Below are 20,069 nucleotides of genomic sequence, written 5' to 3'. Positions count from 1 at the left end.
GATTCAGAAATTCTAGAAGTTCTCCCTTTTAGTCCCTAGCTTTAATATTCCAACTCTTTTGCTAACCTTGAGTGATATATCAGTCCAATAAATTCGGTTGTCTGTCACATCAAAATCCAAAGCAGAAGCTTCTTTGACACCAGTGAGTGGAATAGCCACATTATTATTGTTTGTTTCCAAAGAAATTCGTCTGATGTCTGCTCTCCGTGAAAACAAAAGGAAAGCCTCTGGGACAATGCAGGTCTTCATGTCATTGATGAGTTCAAAGCCAATAGGGCAAGCACAGCGAAGGCCCTGAGGTCTGTAAAGGCAGAGATGGCTGCATCCCCCGTTTTCCTCAGCGCAGGGGTTGGAACCTAAAAGATTAATTATAAAAGGGGCACAGAAGAACACACACATTGACACATTCAACATATTTTCACTTTTAAATTACTTAAGCCTTTGGTTCACAAATGCCTATCTGCTCCCAATCTCAAGTTTCAATTCTAATATCACAAACAAATAATATGCAGATTAATAGGGAGTAAAAGCATGGTGAAGTATTTTCCTTTAATATCCATAGGAAGCTTTAAAATAAGGTATGTTATTCATACTATCAGACTGAATTCTTTGGATGAAGGTGTGCCTGTGCATATGTATTCAGTCCTTCAATTCAAACCTGGGTAGCTAGAGTAGTAAAGTCAACGTTTAAAAGGTCCCTTCTTAGTATAAAAAGAAGGGGGTAAAGAAGATTTCTAAATTGCCTCAAAACATCAATAATTTACACTGCTGACTACCTCCATCTTTTTTCATTCCTGGTTTCCGTTTCTAAGAAAGCTTTGGAGTTACTTACCAATCACTCGATGAACATTTGTGGCCTTTAGGCCCATGAGGTCAGGCAGCTGATCTATGATCACTTCCCTCTCTGCACTTCGTTTATGTACTCTTTCAATGCTACGCCTCTGCCAGTCAGTCCAGTAAACGTAGTCACCCAACAAAGTAAATCCAAATATGTGAGGAATTTTGTCTTCCACTAGTACTCGTCTCCCAGTGCCATCAGTATTCATAACCTTCAGGTTTAAATTCAAAAGAGAAGAGGATGAACCATGTATTTATTCTTCATGCAAAAATAACAAATCCAACTGCCTGTTGTATAAAAATCCAAGAGTCATCTTGGTATTCCTATTACAATGATTTCTCAAAATTACGTGATGATTTCTTAAGAATGATTTCAAATATTCCATATAAGCCTCTATTTGACCACTTTTCCCCCCAATCTCATATTATTCGTCCTTCTAAAAATTCTGTCAACTTTAGATTATGCAACTCCTCTATTAAATGACTGTGGCAAAATTTAAAATACAGTATCATCACCTTAAGTTTGCACATTTATTTGCAAATTATAATGTACCTTCACATACATTGTTTTATCTTATGTTTTGTTTTATAACATATTTTATTTTATCCTGAGAGCTTTGCCTATGGAAACTGAGATTCATGTAAGGTCACAGAGCTTGTAAACACAGTTGATGTCTTTTTCAGGACTCTTTCCACTTAGCGTGCTTTTTATTTTGTTGTTATTGTCAGTAACAACAACCAACAGATAAAACGGATCTCAATAATTATCTCTCATTCCTGAGATTATAATCACAAAAGTCTATCTGGATTATATGACACCCTCTCTGCATCTAAGTTTCAAGAAACTAGGATGTAACTTCTCTTTCCAACTACCTAATAGTAACATTATTAAATTCACTCTGGCATTCATATTGCATTCACAGTGCATTCACCATGCACTACTCAGTGTTGACTTAACTTGGGATACCTTTATTGACATAATATAACTAATATTTGCATGTAAGATTATATCTGATACTTTTTTGCAGGGTAGAAGCAGATATTGTTCACACGTACATGTTTTTAGTATGAAATAACATTTCTAAAGGCTAATTTGCCCAGCACACAGGCCCCTTTAAGTGGCAGAAATGGTCTCAGGTAGGGACTTGAACAATGGGACTCTGGAAGGCTTGCTCCATCTTTCAGAACAGAACAAGATCTTCTCAGTTTCTACTGCAGCATTTCCAACTGCATTTCCAGGAACATGTACTGCTACCTCATCTAAAATGTCATATACTTAACTGTACTGCTACCTCATCTAAAATGTCATATACTTAACAGTGAACCTATGTTCTGCATTAGGGACAGTTCAATCAGTCTATCAGGGAGCACCCAACACAGAGTGATAAATATTCCGTATTATACAACACTAAAATATAACTTTCTTCCAAGTTTGTGGTATGTTAAAATATGCCTGACTTGGTTTTATTCTTAGATTTAGTTCTATCTTATTTTGCATTATCTTACATGTAATAAATTACACTAATTTTGCTGATCTTTACATTCAAATGTTGGCCTTCCTATTAAAATTTGCTGGTGTAAAAGCATAAACTAGATGTCCAATATTAAACTTTTAAAGAATAACACTTATATTTCTACTTCAAAACTATTACAGGATCAACTAACAAAATCTTTTCTGTTTCAGCTATATCACTGTACAACATTTTTGTTTATTTTGATAAATAGCTTAAACAAAAGATGGATGATTAAGTATGAATTAGGAAAATGGAACTGGGTATGGTGGCTCATGCCTATAATTCCAGCACTTTGGAAGGCCAAGGCAGGAGGATCACTGAAGCCCAGGAGTTCAAGACCAGCCTGGACAAAATGGCAAGGCCCTGTCTCTACAAAAAATACCAAAAAATTAGTCAGGTATGGTGGGATAAGCCTGTAGTCCTAGCTACTCAGGAGGCTGAGGCAGGCAGATCGCTTGAACCCAGGAGTTTGAGGCTGCGGTGAGCTATAATCAAGCCACTGCACTCCAGCCTAAGTAACTCCAGCCTAGGAAAAAAATTTTAAAAAAGAAAGAAAATAGGTAAGAATTAAATTAAAAATCATTGTGAGAAAAATAATAAATACCACAATTCCAAGACCTTTTTAGTAAACATAATTCTGTGTCTATTTACCAGTTTCCCTTCATTCTTCTATTCTCTAAAAAATTTCTCATGATCAGCAAGTAATACTGTGGCAGAAACAGATTCAAATATAAGCTTTATCACTCAGTGGGTACCCTTAAGCAAGTTCTCGCAAATAAAATAGGGACAGCGGGCTAGGCACGGTGGCTCATGTCTGTAATCCCAGCACTTTGGGAGGCTGAGATGGGCGGACCACGAGGTCAAGAGATGGAGACCATCCTGGCCAACATGGTGAAACCCTGTCTCTACTAAAATACAAAAAATTAGCTGGGCGTGGTGGCGCACACCTGTAGTCCCAGCCACTAGGTAGGCTGAGGCAGGAGAATCGCTTGAACCCAGGAGGCTGAGGCTGCAGTGAGCAGAGATCGTGCCACTGTACTCCAACCTGGCAACAGAGCGAGACTCTGTCTCAAAAAAAAAAAAAAAGGGACAGCGCCACTGCCATCACTGAATTAATTAAGGATCAAATAAAATAATGCTAAATATATAGCACAGTATTAGGTGCACTACCTGGCAAACACTGGTTCCTGCCCTTTAAAATCATTTTATTAAAATGCTTTAGTTCCTAAATGTAAACAGCTACATGATTGTATTTAATTATTTAATGTAGTGCTTCAAAATAAAAATACGTAAATATAAAAGAATACATGAAAATAAAAGACCAAAACAACCACTCACTGTTAAACTGGAGACAAAAACCAAGAGACCTTTATCTATCCTGAAACCAGTAGGAAACTACACAGCTACAGCCTCCCATTTCCTACTCCCATTTTTATTGTTTACTTTTGCTAGTTAGATACAAAGTAACTAAAACAGTAAACAAAAAAAAGCAAATATTTGACAATTTCATACGAGTACACTTTTGCTGCTCTACCAGACCCCTAATTCACTTCCCCGCAAATCAAACAATATTAGTAAAGACATCCAGTAAATGCAAATCACCATGATAGACATGATGAATGCTGAGAAGTTTGAACAGGGCCTCTTCCAGCTAAGGTATTACAATCTAACTGGGGAGGTAAACGATATTTACACTAAAATTACACAAATATCCCCTCTCTGTAAGTAATCACGAAAAACTTCAGGAAATAATAGGCGTTGAAATTCATCTTGAAGAATTAGAATTTTGACAAAGAGAAAGAGAAAAAGATTTTCTAGAATAAAAGAAATAATATGAGTAAAAAACAGTATAAAACAGTAGACAGAATTTTAATAATATACTTTATTTAATCTAACACATCCAAAATTCTTTTCTCTCAACATGTAATCAATATTAAAATTTTGTTAATGACATCTATGTTTTTTTTTTTTCTTTATACTAGGTCTTCTTAGTATGTGTTTTACAATTAAAGTACATCACAATTCAACCTAGGCACATTTTAAGTTCTGCAGAGCCACATGTAATTAGTGGCTACATATTGCACTGTGCTGGATTAGAGTCTTCAGACTGGTTACTATATACAGCATATAAGAAAATTAACTGGCTCCTTTTTTAGTTTACATCACTGTCCCCTCTATACCTGTCACCTTCAGGCTTACCTCAGATCGATCAGGCTCAGTACAGCTTCAAACAAATGTCTTTTATTTGGTCTTTCTTTCCTCCCAGCTATATACTATTTAATTCTAATATGAAGTTGAAATTATTTCAGACACACACACACACACACACACACACACACACACACGTCTTTGACGGAAAAATAAAAACAAACTACTTTTTTTCTTCTTGCCACATTTGCAAGTTTACATATAAAACATTAGCTAAGAGGTTAGAAGGAGCGACAAAGACCTGATTCTTTCATTTCTTTTAGGCTATGTCAAAAAGGAAGTATCAAGACCATAGATATATTATTAGAAAACCCATTTCTGCCATCTCCTTAATCCTCCCACTTAAGACATACTACAGTCTAGATCAGCCATGTACTAACAATGGTTAAAACTAGGTAGTGCATGGTCATCTCTACTCTGCTTTCTATACTCTGACATTTTCCATAATTTTTGAAAAATGAAGAGAAAAAGCTAAGGAGCAAGCCCAAGGACACACAAATAATAATGATGATGATAACTGCTGTTATTAACAAATGCTCTTATCAGCCAGGCGCAGTGGCTCACGCCTATAATCCCAGCACTTTGGGAGGCCAAGGCGGGCGGATCACGAGGTCAGGAGATCGAGACCATCCTGGCTAACATGGTGAAACCCCGTCTCTACTAAAAACACACACAAAAAAATTAGCCGGGTGTCGTGGCAGGCGCCTGTAGTCCCAGGACTACTCCTGACTACTCGGGAGGCTGAGGCAGAAGAATGGCGTGAACCCAGGAGGCAGAGCTTGCAGTGAGCCAATCTCGCCCCACTGCACTCCAGCCTGGGCGACAGAGTGAGACTCAGTCTCAAAATAAAAAATTAAATTAAATTAAATTAAATTAAACACTATTATCGTTTTTGTTAATATGATATAGAAAGGAATTACAAGGATCCTCTGAAAAGATTAAGGGATCACCAGCTAAAACAATATCTGACTGTGAGACTTTGAATCTAAACACACAGATAATGTATTTTCCTTCACACAAAGTCCAATTTCTGAAATGTTTCCTTTCATTACTTTTGTAGAGGTGACACTATTAGAAAACTGACTTCTCCACTAAGTATTTTTCATGTACCAGCCACACAATCTTTTTCTACTAGGCACAAGTTACCATAGTGAAATAAGAACATGTTGCTCTGTCTTAAAGAAATCACTATTCCATTTCTCATATTCCTGTAAAAGTTTTGGACAGGTTACTAGTTCTACAAATACAGTTTAAGCCCCTTATGTTTAAAATAACACAAATCCTGGCAAAAGCTTGTTTGTATATTCTGAACCCAGAACAAATGAACCACTTTAGGCAATTCCAAAAGATTACACTTATGCTTTAAAAACTGTGCCAATGTTAATTAAATCTGGCAACTCTTAAGGGTTTACTTCACTGTATTACCTCAGAGTGGTTTAATTAGTTAAACTGAAATTAGGCTTCTGTCACTTCTAAAATCTAACTCCAAATCTGACCCAGAGTCTCCAGTGGTTTCAGCTGCTTTGACCACACTGGGGCATTGGTTTAACATTCTGAAATATTCTAAACCACACTGAGAATATAGGCTACAAGAGGAAATAGACGTGGGTTAACCATAACATTATCTGCACAAAGAAGAGGTAATGGCAAATCTTCTACAGACATCACATCCAGTCTTTGAATCATTTCATCAGCTCATTAAATGTCAAGACAGGATTGCCCATGCAATCTTGGAATGCAGCCAGTCTACTACCAAAATTGCTGCTATGCAACTTCACTTGACAAGACAAGTTCAAGGAATAGATGCAGGACGACAACCAAGCACCCACCATAAAATGTGCTAGAGTGGGAATGCTATAAAGTTCTAGAAGAGAAACTCAAATTATGCCCAAAATGAACCATCCTCTTCTAATGTTCCAGACAATATCCAAAACAAGCAGTTAATTAAAAGCTTACACGTAAGAGAGACAGATATGACTGAGGGTTGGGGAGTATATTTTTTCTGATACAACTTCACAGAACATAAAATATAATTTCACATAAAAGGGATTTTAAAACATAGAATATTTATCCACGGAAACAACATTTCAATCATGCCAAATCTCACTGAGGTGACAAGTATAAAGAAATGCTTTGGACCCACTAGGTGCAGTAAAGGGACACCATGCACCTGTTTAAGAGAGAGGTAGGGGCAATTACAGTGCTATATTCAAAGCCTTTTAAACTATTTCAAGATACATTATGTCTGAGTACATATAAGTGATTTTAAATATGAAAAGAATTAAAGTATCATAGTTACTCCGGGTAGTTATATAATATTTTTTGCATTGAATATTAAACATTTGCAATTACTATGCTCTTTTTCTGTTAGAGCTAAAAATTACTACTGTGACCAAAGCTTTCTAAAACCTGAATTACTCCAGGAAACGAAAAAATTGAGAACAGAGTTCCAGATGAAGGCATGATGATGATGAATGTCAACATCCTGGTCAATTATACTCAACTGCTTCATAAGACACTTCTGAAAGCCTCACTGTCCTGAGGCCCCAAAAACCTAATAGGGAAAAGATTAACATGTCAACAAGGGAAAACCGCCCTCTTTGCTCTCATTCTTTTTAAGCACAGCTAAAATAAATTCTTTTGTTTTTTGGGCGACGGGGTCTTGCTCTGTTGCCCAAGCTAGAGTTCAGTGGCATGATCTCAGCTCACTGCAACCTCCGCCTCCCAGACTCAAGTGATCCTCCCACCTCAGCCTCCAGAGTAGCTGGGACTATAGTTGCATACCACCATGCCTGGCTAATTTTTGCATTTTTTTGTAGAGACGAGGTTTTGCCATGTTGCCCAGGCTGGTCTCAAACTCCTGGGCTCAAGTGATCTTCCCACTTCAGCCTCCCAAGTAGCTGGGACTCCAGGAGTGCACTACCATGCCCAACTAATTTTTATTTTCTGTAGAGCCAGGTATCTCATTGTGTTACCCAGGCTGGTTTCAAACTCCTAGCCTCAAGGGATCCTCCTACCTCAACCCTCCCAAAGTGCTGGGATTACAAGTGTGAGCCACTGTGCCCAATAATCAACTGGCAATTTTCAAATAGGAGTTCACAAATTTATTGTTATGCGATGTACCCCAGACACAAAATAACACAACAGGACAGCACCATGTTTACAACTCAATGAACATAAATCCAAAATCCAGGTGCTCTGCTGAGTTGAGCAATCTAATGATGGAGTTTATCAATATAATTCTTCCGTGAAATGTTATGAAGATTTGGGGAGAAATATATATCCACACTAACATACAGTACATATTGTGTGGTAAAGTAGCACATATGGGCAAATATTCAGGTATTTAAATTAATTATTTTAAATATTTCTCAAACTGAAAGTATAATCAATCTTTCTTTTTTTTTTTTTTAAAGCAGAGCTCTTGCTCTGTTGTCCATGCTGGAGTGCAGTGGCCTGATCTCAGCTCACTGCAACCTCCACCTCCTGTGTTCAAATGATTCTTGTGTCTCAGCCTCCTAAATAGCTGGGATTACAGGCACATGCCACCAGGTTGGGCTAATTTTTGTATTTTTAGTAGAGACGGGGTTTCACCATGTTGGCCAGGCTGGTCTCCAACTCCTGGCCTCAAGTGATCAGCACACATCAGTCTCCCAAAGTGCTGGATTACAGTCGTGAGCCACCGTGACCAGCCTCAAACTGAAGGTATAATCAATTTTAATGTTATAAATTGGCAAAGATTCAAAAGTACTTGCTGATACTTGTCATATTATCAGAACAGCCTCATCTCAACAATAGATTTTTTATTATAATTTCTTAAGGAGGAATTAATCTCACAAACCAACAGTAAAAAAAATTATCAACAAGTTTCTATATGTTTTTAACAATTCAAAGGCTAAGATACCAAACAAAGAAATTCCTTTAAAAAAGAAGTTTGAATACTTGGGAAACAAACTTCCTTATTAGGGTATTGATGAAATAAAGTAAGTTATCATAGGAAAATGTAGCCCTGCAATTTCAGGCTTAGAATATGAAACAGAACATTCACCAAATGCCAAGTTTTCAGTACACATTATACAAAATAATACCTTCTTTATTCAAAATTTCTTGGTACTAAAGGTTCTAATAATCTTCGTTTCTGTTTCCCAACAAAGTTGTGCCAGGTAAAATTAGGTTTGTACAAAACTAGCTATGGACATTGTATCCTCTTAAAGTAGGGAAGCTTACTCTAAGATTTAAAGCAAATACACATGTTCTTAAAGTACACAGGAAAATCTTTTTACCTATACTATCAGGTGTTGCTGCATTGTCAGTAGAAACTCAGAAATGAAAGTGGGGAGGAGAAACCAAAATAAAAAGTATATAATGAAAAAACAGGTCAGGCACGATGGCTCACGCCTATAATCTCAACACTTTGGGAGGCCGAGGTGGGTGGATCATTTGAGGTCAGGAGTTCGAGGCCAGCCTGGCCAACATGGAGAAACCCCGTCTCTACTTAAAATACAAAAAGTAGCCAGGCATGGTGGCATGGGCCTGTAATCCCAGCTACTCGGGAGGGTGAGGCAGGGGTATCACTTGAGCCTAGGAGGCAGAGGTTGCAGTGAGCTGAGATCACGCCACTGTACTCCAGCCTGGGCGACGGAGTGAGACCAAGTCTCAAAAAAAAAAAAAAAAAAAAAAAAAAAGGCCGGGTGCAGTGGCTCACGCCTGTAATCCCAGTGCTTTGGGAAGCCGAGGCAGGTGGCTCACCAGCCTGGCTAACACGGTGAAACCCCATCTCTACTAAAAATACAAAAACTTAGCCAGGAATGGTGGCAGACGCCGGTAGTCCCAGCTACTTGGGAGGCTGAGGCAGGAAAATGGCGTGAACCCGGGAGGCGGAGCTTGCATGAAGTGAGCTGAGATCGCACCACTGCACTCCAGCCTGGGCAAAATAGTGAGACTCCATCTCAAAATAAATAAATAAATAAATAAATAAGAAAAAGAAAAAAGAAACTGTGAAAAAAATTTAGCTATGACAACACTACTGTTTTCAATAAAACCAAAGATTAGAAACGTTGATTTTTGTCAATCAGTTAAATGGGTACACAACAAGAAAAGTAACCTCAAGAAAATATAAGCTAATAGTACATTCTGAATTTTACACCATGGCAGAAATGCTTTAAACCTATAAATTGCCAATGACATCTCTTTGCTATTAGTAAGAAGTACTACAGGCCCTCAGTGCAACAGACGTTTTCAGCAGTAAAACCTGACCCCCCAAAAAAAGGAATGCTGTTAAGACAATGTTGTTCTGCCTCCTGCAGGGTCATATAAAATCGAAATAAAGGCTTTTGATCTTTCCCCTATCAAAAACATGAAAATTATTCTTTCTGCTAATGCTTTAGTACTTATTATGGGAAGGCCCCACAACAATATAGTAAAAATTGGGAGGCGGGGAGGGGGTGGTGGCAGAAGTACAGTGCAGACAAGTAAACTAGGTTTGTCCACAAAAGGCAATGAAGTCATTTCAGCATAATGAAGAAGAGACATAAACAAGTACTAGCAAGCACCTTTTAAATAACACCTACAGATAGGTGGCCACTATCACCTGACAAGTAGGGAAAACAGACATACCCTCACATATATGTTATTCTACTAAAGCAGGAGCCAAATACCACAACCATTTTTTAAAAAACATGTGACATCATTAGCAATGCCCTATGCTCAATCCCTCCTTCCAGAAGCTTAGGTTAAATCTAGTCATTCTTTCTACAACTCTGTATAACATAAAAACACATCTAATACCTAGAATTCCCCATTCCTTCTCCCTGGTTTCCCTAATGTAGCCAGCATCTGGGCACATCGCCACTTACAAAAGAGGAAGTGAGAAGCTGATCTAAAGAATTTCCACTAAGTGAGCAGGTAGCATAAATGAGTGAACACAATGAGACTTTCCCATGTGATCCACTCAAGACAAATAGGTTTACTATGTCTTACCTTGCTACATAATAATTTACCAAATAATTATCTTTTCTTTCCAAATGTCCTATAAACACATATACAACAGTGTGATCCCAAACAGACTCTTTTTTTTGAGACGGAGTCTTGCATCTTGTCTCCCAGGCTGGAGTGCAATGGCATGATCTTGGCTCACTGCAACTTCCGCCTGCAGGGTTCAAGCGATTCTCCTGCCTCAGTCTCCTGAGTAGCTGGGATTACAGGTGCCTGCCACCATGCCCAGCTAATTTTTGTATTTTTACTAGAGACAGGGTTTTGCCATGTTGGCCAGGCTGGTCTCGAACTCCTGACCTCGTGATCCACCCGCCTCAGCCTCCCAAAGTACTGGGAATACAGGCGTGAGCCACCGCGCCTGGCCAACCAGACTCTTAAGTCTTTCAGAAGAGACCAGGGTTAACATAACCATAATTTGATACTCTCTTATAGTCCCAGCAAAAAGCAGCTTTCATTTTTAGGCATGACAAAGGCTAAGAAGCTTTCTAAGGAAAATGGGACTAGAAGGGACAATGTCACCCAGACTAGGGTTAGATCAGTATCTAGGATCAGCTGCCAGTAACAAAAGGCTAGCAAATACACTTCTTGGAAAAAGGGGGATTTTAAAAATTACATATCTTTCTAAAAGTTTTCAAGTTCAGTATTATCGAGTCAAGGGAGACGAAAAGCTGGTAGAAGCAGTTGCTCCTAGAATCACTACTAGTCTCAGGATGGGAAACCCCAGTTTTTCTCCCCCAGTTATGCAAGACTAATTTAGACGAAGAGCTGCACTCTTTCTTTAGTTTGCCAAGTATCAGATTTTACATCAACATAAGAAGGGAATAAATAACTATATGCTGTCTTTATTTCCTAGATGTGCCTATGTAAATAAAATGGCAAAGGCTCTGATGTCCTAATAGTGAAAACTCATCAGAATCTCCAGGGGAAATTATAAAGGGAGGTCTTCATGTATACAGAAGTAAATTTACCACAAACATCAATTTACAAAAAGGGGATAAAAATCAAACAGCAGTTGTGTTCCAGCAAACCTAGAAGGAGAAAGATGGATCTAAAAACAAGATTTATGGGTGACAGAGCCTTTGCAGATTGAAAGAATGAATGAATGAAGGAACAAATGAACGAATGAATGAACGAATGAAAAAAAATTAAAAACAGGTTTACAGATGCTGGTACCATACAGGGAAGAAGGAAAGAAAGGCTGAAGGAGCCAATGACACCACTATGTGTGTGTGTGTGTATGTATACATATATGAGCATAGCTCAAGAAAACATAACAAAGTGGCCAGAAAAGGAATTCTAATTTTAAAATCTACTGCACTCACTACAAACTAGGAAAACACATCCTATTTATTCAATGTTATATATTGTTATATAAAGTGTATTAATTTTTATTCTTAAAGACAGTCACTCAGAACTCCATAAATTGTGATGTCGTTATCTGAATCCCTTCTGAACTATTTGTTATTCTGAATAAATTTCTGTATCTAAAGTATTATACCTAAAGTGGGAAAAATGAGCCTTGACATATTTCCCAGTAAGAAACAAATGATTTTATTTTCAGGCTAATCAGTCAGTTATAACAGGCTAAGATGGGCAAAACCAAATATGGAATTTTAAAAACCTTGTGTGATAATAAATTGAATGCATTCCTTACGTAAATTTTCTTGCAGATATTCTTCTAAAATATACGGGCTTTAAACTGTTTTCCTAAGCATACTCATACCTATACACTCATGTATAGTTCATAATCCACAGGTGTGGACTAGATGGGATTAGGTAGGCAATCTATATTCAAGCAGACCAAAATGAAGCTAAAAGCCTGTCTGAAACATGAACTCATAACCTCTGTCTCATTAGCAATGCACTCCAACTGTTAAAAGATTCAAACATCAACTTGGATTTGAAAAGAGTGGGAGGCAGTGAAATACTAACAGGGAGAAAATTTATGGAGTCTATGCAAACGTTTCTATTAATGAAAACCAGCTGCAAGAACAACAGATGCCGCTTTCAGTATTTGAGCCTGGTGGAATACTAACGGGTTTCTTCTATTCCAAGTTTCCATTTTGGAAGCAAGGCCCTTTAAGTCATTATTCCCTCAGAGTCATAGGTACTCTACAGAATACCTTTCTAAAACAACTGTTCTAGAGTCTGAATTTTCTGTCCATTAGATGTGTACAGTGTCTCTCTGAAGAGTCATTTAAAGCCATCCTTGTATGAGAAGTTTCCCCCAAAGGAAAATTGAGATCCTAACTCTGTTTTATCTATGTGATCCATAAGACCTGTAGCAAAGTCTAATTCGAAGTTGTTAATTTTAGACTTAACACCAATATCAGAGATATATGCCACTAACAAAACATTCTGATAAAATATTAATCACTGATTATTTTCACCATAATCTATTTGATTGCCACAAACTTAATTCTACCACTTGGTAAATATTTTTTTGCCAACCATTGGTTAATTAGTCTTGCTCCCACACAGCCCATAAATCAATTTTAAAATTGTTTGCATGTAATCAGCATATTATTTAACATATTCTACCATCCACCCCAACACCAGTAACAGCAATAAAAGATATATATATATACACACACACACGCACACACACACACGCATACATATGGACTTTGTTTTCCTAACCTAGGACAGCCAGTTCTTCCAGTATAGAGCTTACATAATTTTGGTTTGCAGAAATTACCCCTAGGAAATTCAGGCAGTGGCTTTACCCAAAATGACGAAAATCACTTATATAACCTTTTAAGACTAGAAACTGATCAACAGCCATTTCTCATACCAATACATTTCTCTATACCAGGATTATGTGGAAGAGAATATATTATCCCTAGAATCATGAAGGTTGAGTAAAATTTCTGTAAAACGTACCTTTGGCACCCCAGACAACTGTTAAGAAGAAAGAATATCTGTACTCAAATTATTATACTGTCAACTCAAAACCCATTATAAAAGTGGCTTGAAAATGAAAAAGCAAAAAACAAACCTCAATCTTGTCTGTTTTGGCATCTCCCCAGTATATTTTGCCTTCATCATAATCCAAGGCTAAACCATTTGGCCATCCAAGAGAAGTGTTAACCAATACTACACGGTCAGAACCATCCAGAGCTGCTCGCTCAATTTTCGGAATTTCTCCCCAGTCAGTCCAATACATGTACCTATAGAAGTATACAGAAAATGAGCTAAAAATAGATAATAAAATGTAACTTTCAGATATTCTAAAGGTGAGATCCACCCCTCCTATTACACTGGTATCATCAGTTAATGGCATAGAAGGGAAAAAAAAGCATATGAAGAGTGTGTTTAAGACATTTATCACAGCAGTATATAAGATTGTGGGAAATTTCCAGATCAAACAGCGTGTTCTAGAGCCAATCCTGAAAATGCCTCCCAATAATGAGATTACAGTTTTACTTCTTTTTTTAAAAAAAACATTGTGTGCCCTTTTCCATGAACTTTCTCTCTTTTCCTTGGTGGCTTGTCATCTCTGGCACAAAAGGCTTATCCCAGCAGTATTAGTCAGATGGCAAACTGAATTCTCAAAATAACTGTTTCTTGCCGCAGTGCTAAGTGATTCTTATGGCTCCTGGATGTTTAAATGGCTCTAAGGCATTGGTACATACTGAGGTGTAATTTGTCACTATGCTCATCCTCAGAATAAATCTCATAGTAATAATAAAATTGTTGAGTATGTAAAAAGTTGTACTTCCCTGGACTATGATCCGGGTGGCATGGTAAAACGAAACAAACAAACAAACAACAACAAACTAGAAGTAAAGCTGCATGGGCAGACAAAGTTTTGGAAATCAAGTTATTCATGTATTTAGGGAAATAAAAGTAAGCTATATTCTTACTATAAAGTACTGAAAATGGAATTAAAGCTTCTAGGGGAAGGGAAAGAGTTCTGAAAACAATTTCTTTCCACATTTTTCATGGTAATGATGCAATCCGAGCAAAATCTGCAGACAACACCCAAAGTCAGCAAACATGGACTTAATTTAGAAAGAAAAAATATCTAAGACACCCAATGCAAAAAACTAGCAATTTTTAAACGTGAGATTGTATTCCAATCACCATACCCTAAAAATAGACAGTCATTAAAGAGCTGTTTACTGGAAACCTATATATATATGTATGTCATGTTTTATATATATATGTCATGTTATCTTAGTCAATGTTTTTAGGAACCTGTGTAAAGCAGAAACACCACACAGAATTTGCTATCAGTAGAGCTTCTTACCCAACCATAGGATCTAACACAATAGCCCGGGGTTCCTCTAAGTCCTCTGAAATCAAGATCTTCCTCATGGTCCCATTGAGCCTTGTCACTTCTATTCGATCAGTGCCAGTGTCCGTCCAATAAAGATTTCGTGCAACCCAGTCCACAGCAATACCATCAGGATGGGCAATTTGAGCAGTGACCACAAACTGACTGCCAGATCCATCTATAAATGAACGGCGTATGGCCCTCACTTCATCATCAGTCCAGTAGATGTAGCCTTCCACAGGATCATAATCTATGGCAATGGCATGACGGATGTCTTCTAACTGCAGAACAATGTCTGTAAAATCTGGTGTATCCAAAGAAATGCGTCTCAAGTCTGTCCTTCGAGCTAAAAGCAATAATTCTGTGGCACCTAGAACAACAAAGTGAAATGAAGAATAGTTTGAAACCGAGAGGTAAAATTTACCTGCTCTAGATAAAGAATCAACAACTGAAAAATAAATATAAAATTAATATAAAATATACATAAATTAACACAAAAGGATATATGAGCTCTCTTTACAGTGGAAATGGAAAGTAATACAGTGAAATAGGAAAAATCTACTCTGAAGTCAAACTGTTTAATGGCTAACTCTCCAAATTAAGTTGTGATACACTCTATGGTTTCACTGGAATTAATCCAGCCAGTTAAAAGTACAATGAATAATGACTATGTAATGACTAAGAAGCTAAGTAGCTGAGTATTAAAGGAGAAGGAGATGTAGGATATAGATCCTTTGTTCAAGAAGCATTTTTTAAAAAAAGATAAAGAAATTTAGGACAAGAATCTTTGTGGTTTACAGGAACGTTCTAAAATTGGATCATGGTGATAACTGTATAACTCTGTCAATTTACTAAAAAGTCACTGAATTGTACAATTTAAAAAATGGATGGATTTTATATGGTATATAAGTTACATCTCAGTAAATCTGTCTTAACAAAGAGAAATACAGGGCAATACCTCACAGAATTGAGAACAAAGCAAGCTATGGAGAAGCAAACAGCTGCAGTAGGGGGAAGGAACCAAATAAACATAACACAGTGGTTAAGAGTTGTGGATCCAATATAATTTGATTCAAGAAGCTACACAAACATTGGGAAAATATCTAATCCCTCTAAGCCTAGTTTCTTCATCTATACCTTGTAAGGCTGCTGTAAGGATTAAAGGAGATAAATCTAAAACTCAGGAAGGTACTGAACATGTAAGTACTCAAGAAATATTAACTAATACTTACCAACAGTATTAAAAAATAAAGACTTTCAGATTTTTATTTTACTGAATTTTAAATTAGGTTTATTTACGAACTGTTTTAAGCCCAAGCCCCAAATATTTAACTACATAACTAAGAATGAGGATACTGAGCTCAATTTTTTTTTCATTTTAAATGTTCAAGTAAACCACCAGCAAAAAATCATCTAACTATAAGAAGCTAATAAAAGACAGTAAGCAAATTGACAACTGAAAGAACAAGAAAAGATTCCCAGCTAAATAAATGAGTCCAAAACAAAATACTGGCATATAAACTTCAAGAATCAATCTGCAATTACAAGTTAAAAAACTGAGAAGAAGAGTGAAGCCTCTCAATATCGGCTCTTTCACTCTAGAGCTAATTATAAATGAATCCAACTTGAAGAAAATACAGCCCAAATGCCACTGCAGGAACCAAGTAGGAATAACTTTGTACAATTCACTGCCCCAGCTAACAGCCAAAAGGAGCTAGCCCAGAACTTCACAAAGAAGTCATAGAGCTGTTAATTTGAGCAAGGTGATCAAAACATAACAGTTAACTTAAGACTACTACATGCCAAATGCACATATGAAATTCAAAACTGGTTAAATATGTACACTTGCACTGCTGTGAGGGAGCAGATAGGCCATTATTGCTAAAATAAATCCTCTGTTTTAAAGTCAGGCTACATTTTTAAAGAAAAAAGCAACATTACAAAAACCTTTTGTTTTAAATTGAAACCAAATTGTTGTCTGCCATGGAAACCATTTGACAAGAGTCAGCCAGCTTCACCTTTTACTATGAGGGTAATTTATCAATGCCAAGTCATAACAAACATCCTGTACACAGACTCAATTCCATCTCTCTGACTCCCTGGCCCCCTTGCCAGGGACTCTAACACACTCCAAAACACAGGCTTCTGCTTTTCAGAGTTAGATAAAGAAGCCACAGCTAAATAAAACAATTTTCTTACCAGGACTTGCTGGTTGCTAGAGAACCAGATGGTGATCCATAGGGGTGATAATGAAGAATAACATTCTCATTAAGAAGAAAAACAGAAGAACTGGTGTTCTTCCAAAGTGGAAGTCCCTTAAAATGTCCTAAATCAGTATACTTTCTCCAACATGCCCTCTCTCTATAGGGAATTAAGAGTAAGGAGAAGAGGCAAAGTGTGTTTCTTAAGTATAAAAAGAAGTTGTTTTAAACAGTACAATATGGATTTTTTTTTCTAGCTCTGAAAGAATCTCTCTGTTGTTAAAAAGCAATTTAAAATGTCCTTAAATAATTTGTTATAAAATATATCTCATTATATTCTTTGTAGCTAAAAGTTTAATAAACATACTTTCTTTCACAGGTTCTTGATTCACAAATGCTACCTGTTAACAATATATTCTTTATGAGAATACTTATTTCCATAAGTATCAACTGTGATATCAATGACTATGAGATTGACAGAAAAGATACAAGTAACTTTTTTCAAAAATATGTTATTTAAAACACTAAAGTAATTTTAAAAATAGCATTCAAGTGATACCACAGAACAAAACACTCCTATTCTATAACCATGTGTGAAATTAAGTGACTGGTCTCCCAAAGCAGTATAACCTAGAGAGCTGATTATAGAGAAAACAAATCATAAAGAATTCCAATAGTTATAAAGTTTTTCATTTTGGATATCTTCTTACCATCTTTGCAGGTTTTTCCATTCTCCAGGAGTTTGACCCCAGTGGGGCAAGCACACTGATAAAAAGGCTTGACTGGAGACATCAAACACAAATGGGAACAACCCCCATTGTCAATTCCACATGGATTTGTGGCTGTCAAATATAAATCACATTGATTAATACCAATGATTACTAAGTACACAAAGGTTAACAACCATAACATGAACAACTGTGATAAGCCAAAATTATTACCAAATGTCATGCAGGTGCTTGACTATCAAACCATCTGCAAAGATGGGAATTAATCAGTGTGAATTTACTTAGTATTTTGTATTCAAAGAGGAATACACAAGAAGTAAAGCAGGAGATCCCCGCACTAAAAGAGGTTACAATTCAGTCAGTTAAACAAAATTAACAAAAAGCAAAACTAAAAAAAAAAAAAAAAAAAAACCAATAAAACTAAGTGCTATTTTGCACATTATAGACAATAAGTATAGAGTCATATGGGAAAAAACCCACTGAGGTTTAAAGAATTGAAGAGCTTTGTGGAGTATATATAGCACAGGAGCCTTCAAGGATAGGATGGATAGATAAGAGGACATTTCAAGTATGGTAAAGCTATCTGAATAAAACTTTAGGGACTACAAACTGGGTAAGATAATCAGGTGAACAGTGTAACTGGAGGTTAAGATTTCCATTAACTAAAAGGAACTAAAGCTGAATGAGTACAAAGAATGGGAATAGATTAAAGTGAAGGACACTGAAAGCCAAGAAAAGTAGTTATGTTGAAAAGTCATGCCTTGGGAAGATTAACACAAGGGATAAGCAGAAAAAAGGGGAAAATGAAAAGCAGAGAAAACTAATTAGCAAACTTTGGAAATTATGGAAAAGGATATGTCCAAACAATACTCATAGAAAAAAATCAACATAAGATGGAGACCAATGGAACATGAAAGATAAAAGTAACCAACATGAAAGATAACTGCAAATTCTCAAATTAGTAAAACACAAAGGACCAACAATGCCATTTAAAAAGAAAAACAGGAGGTCAGGCATGGTGGCTCATGACTGTAATCCCAGCACTTTGGGAGGCCAAGGCAGGTGGGTCACTTAAGCCCAAGAGTTTGAGACCAGCTTGGGTCACCAACATGGTGAGCCCTACCTCTATAAAAAATACTAAAATTAGCCAGGTGTGGTGGCATATGCCTGTAGTCCCCGCTACTCGGGAGGCTGAGGTGGGAAGATCACTTGAGCCTGGAAGTTGGAGGCTGCAGGGAGCCGTGATCACATAAACGCACAACAGAGTAAGACTCCATCTCAAAAAAGCAAACAAAAAACAGGGAAAATTCTCTTTTCAGACCTATGAAGAATAAAAAAAATTCATACGAGTGACTGAATGTTTTCTTTTGTACAGAAGAGTAACACATACATTTAAAAACATTTTTATGGGCTCATGATCATCAGATTCCAACATAACACTTTCAATATTTGATTATCTCCCCCTAAATTGAAAGAGCTAATATAAAGCAACACATGTTGCAAAAACTCTTCATTTTTGGCTATGTAATAAAATCTGAAATACACTAAGACAGATGCCAGACATTTATTTACACACAACTGCCAAACCCTTAACATTCTCATATTCCTTTTAAACCTAATTCCAGTCATCTCTTAAAAGTTCTCAGCAGTCATAGCCCAAGTCATTGTAAAGGCTGACCAAAAATAGAACCAAAACTAAGGAAAACAAGGTGGGAGGGGTAGGCAGAAAAGTTTAAGTAGGTATTTTATTTAGCAAGCTGAGGTACTTAAATTCAAATATATTCTAGATTAACGGAGTTTTCATTTAAAAAGAAGAGGGAGTTTTTTTGTGTGTTTTTTTGTTTTTTTTTTTTTTTGAGACATAATTTCGTTCTTGTTGCCCAGGCTGAAGTGCAATGGCGCGATCTTGGCTCACTGCAACCTCTACCTCCTGGGTTCAAGTGATTCTCCAGCCTCAGTCTCCCAAGTAGCTGGGATTATAAGCATGCGCCACCATACCTGGCGAATATTTTTGTTTTTTTAGTAGAGACGTGTTGTCTCTACTAAACGCCATGTTGGCCAGTCTCAAACTCCTGACCTCAAGTGATCCACCTGCCTCGGCCTCCCACAGTGCTGGGATTACAGGCATGAGCCACCGCGCCTGGCCCAAGAGTTTGTTTGTTTTTGTTTTTGTTTTTGAGACGGAGTCTCGCTCTGTCGCCCAGGCTGGAGTGCAGTGGCCAAATCTCAGCTCACTGCAAGCTCCGCCTCCCAGGTTCACGCCATTCTCCTGCCTCAGCCTCCTGAGTAGCTGGGACTACAGGTGCCC

At 37.2% G+C, this 20,069-nt stretch overlaps 1 protein-coding gene across 2 annotated transcripts in view; it reads right to left on the bottom strand.

The window, feature by feature from the left end:
• The window catches only part of LOC105482314 (LDL receptor related protein 6), a 152,650-nt gene that overhangs the window by 48,067 nt on the left and 84,514 nt on the right, over window positions 1-20,069 (bottom strand). For both annotated transcript variants that reach the window (XM_011742335.3, XM_071072190.1), the window contains exons 5-9: window positions 17,744-17,875; window positions 14,806-15,202; window positions 13,552-13,723; window positions 833-1,049; window positions 67-356 (exon numbers count right to left, since the gene is read on the bottom strand). In XM_011742335.3, the coding sequence (XP_011740637.2) occupies window positions 67-356; window positions 833-1,049; window positions 13,552-13,723; window positions 14,806-15,202; window positions 17,744-17,875 (1,208 nt within the window). The remainder of the gene's footprint in view (window positions 1-66; window positions 357-832; window positions 1,050-13,551; window positions 13,724-14,805; window positions 15,203-17,743; window positions 17,876-20,069) is intronic.

Source organism: Macaca nemestrina, chromosome 10 (genome assembly GCF_043159975.1).
Source record: "Macaca nemestrina isolate mMacNem1 chromosome 10, mMacNem.hap1, whole genome shotgun sequence".
Lineage (NCBI taxonomy): Eukaryota > Metazoa > Chordata > Mammalia > Primates > Cercopithecidae > Macaca > Macaca nemestrina.
Note: the sequence above shows the minus strand (reverse complement) of the source record. Positions and strands in the feature narration are given on the sequence as shown.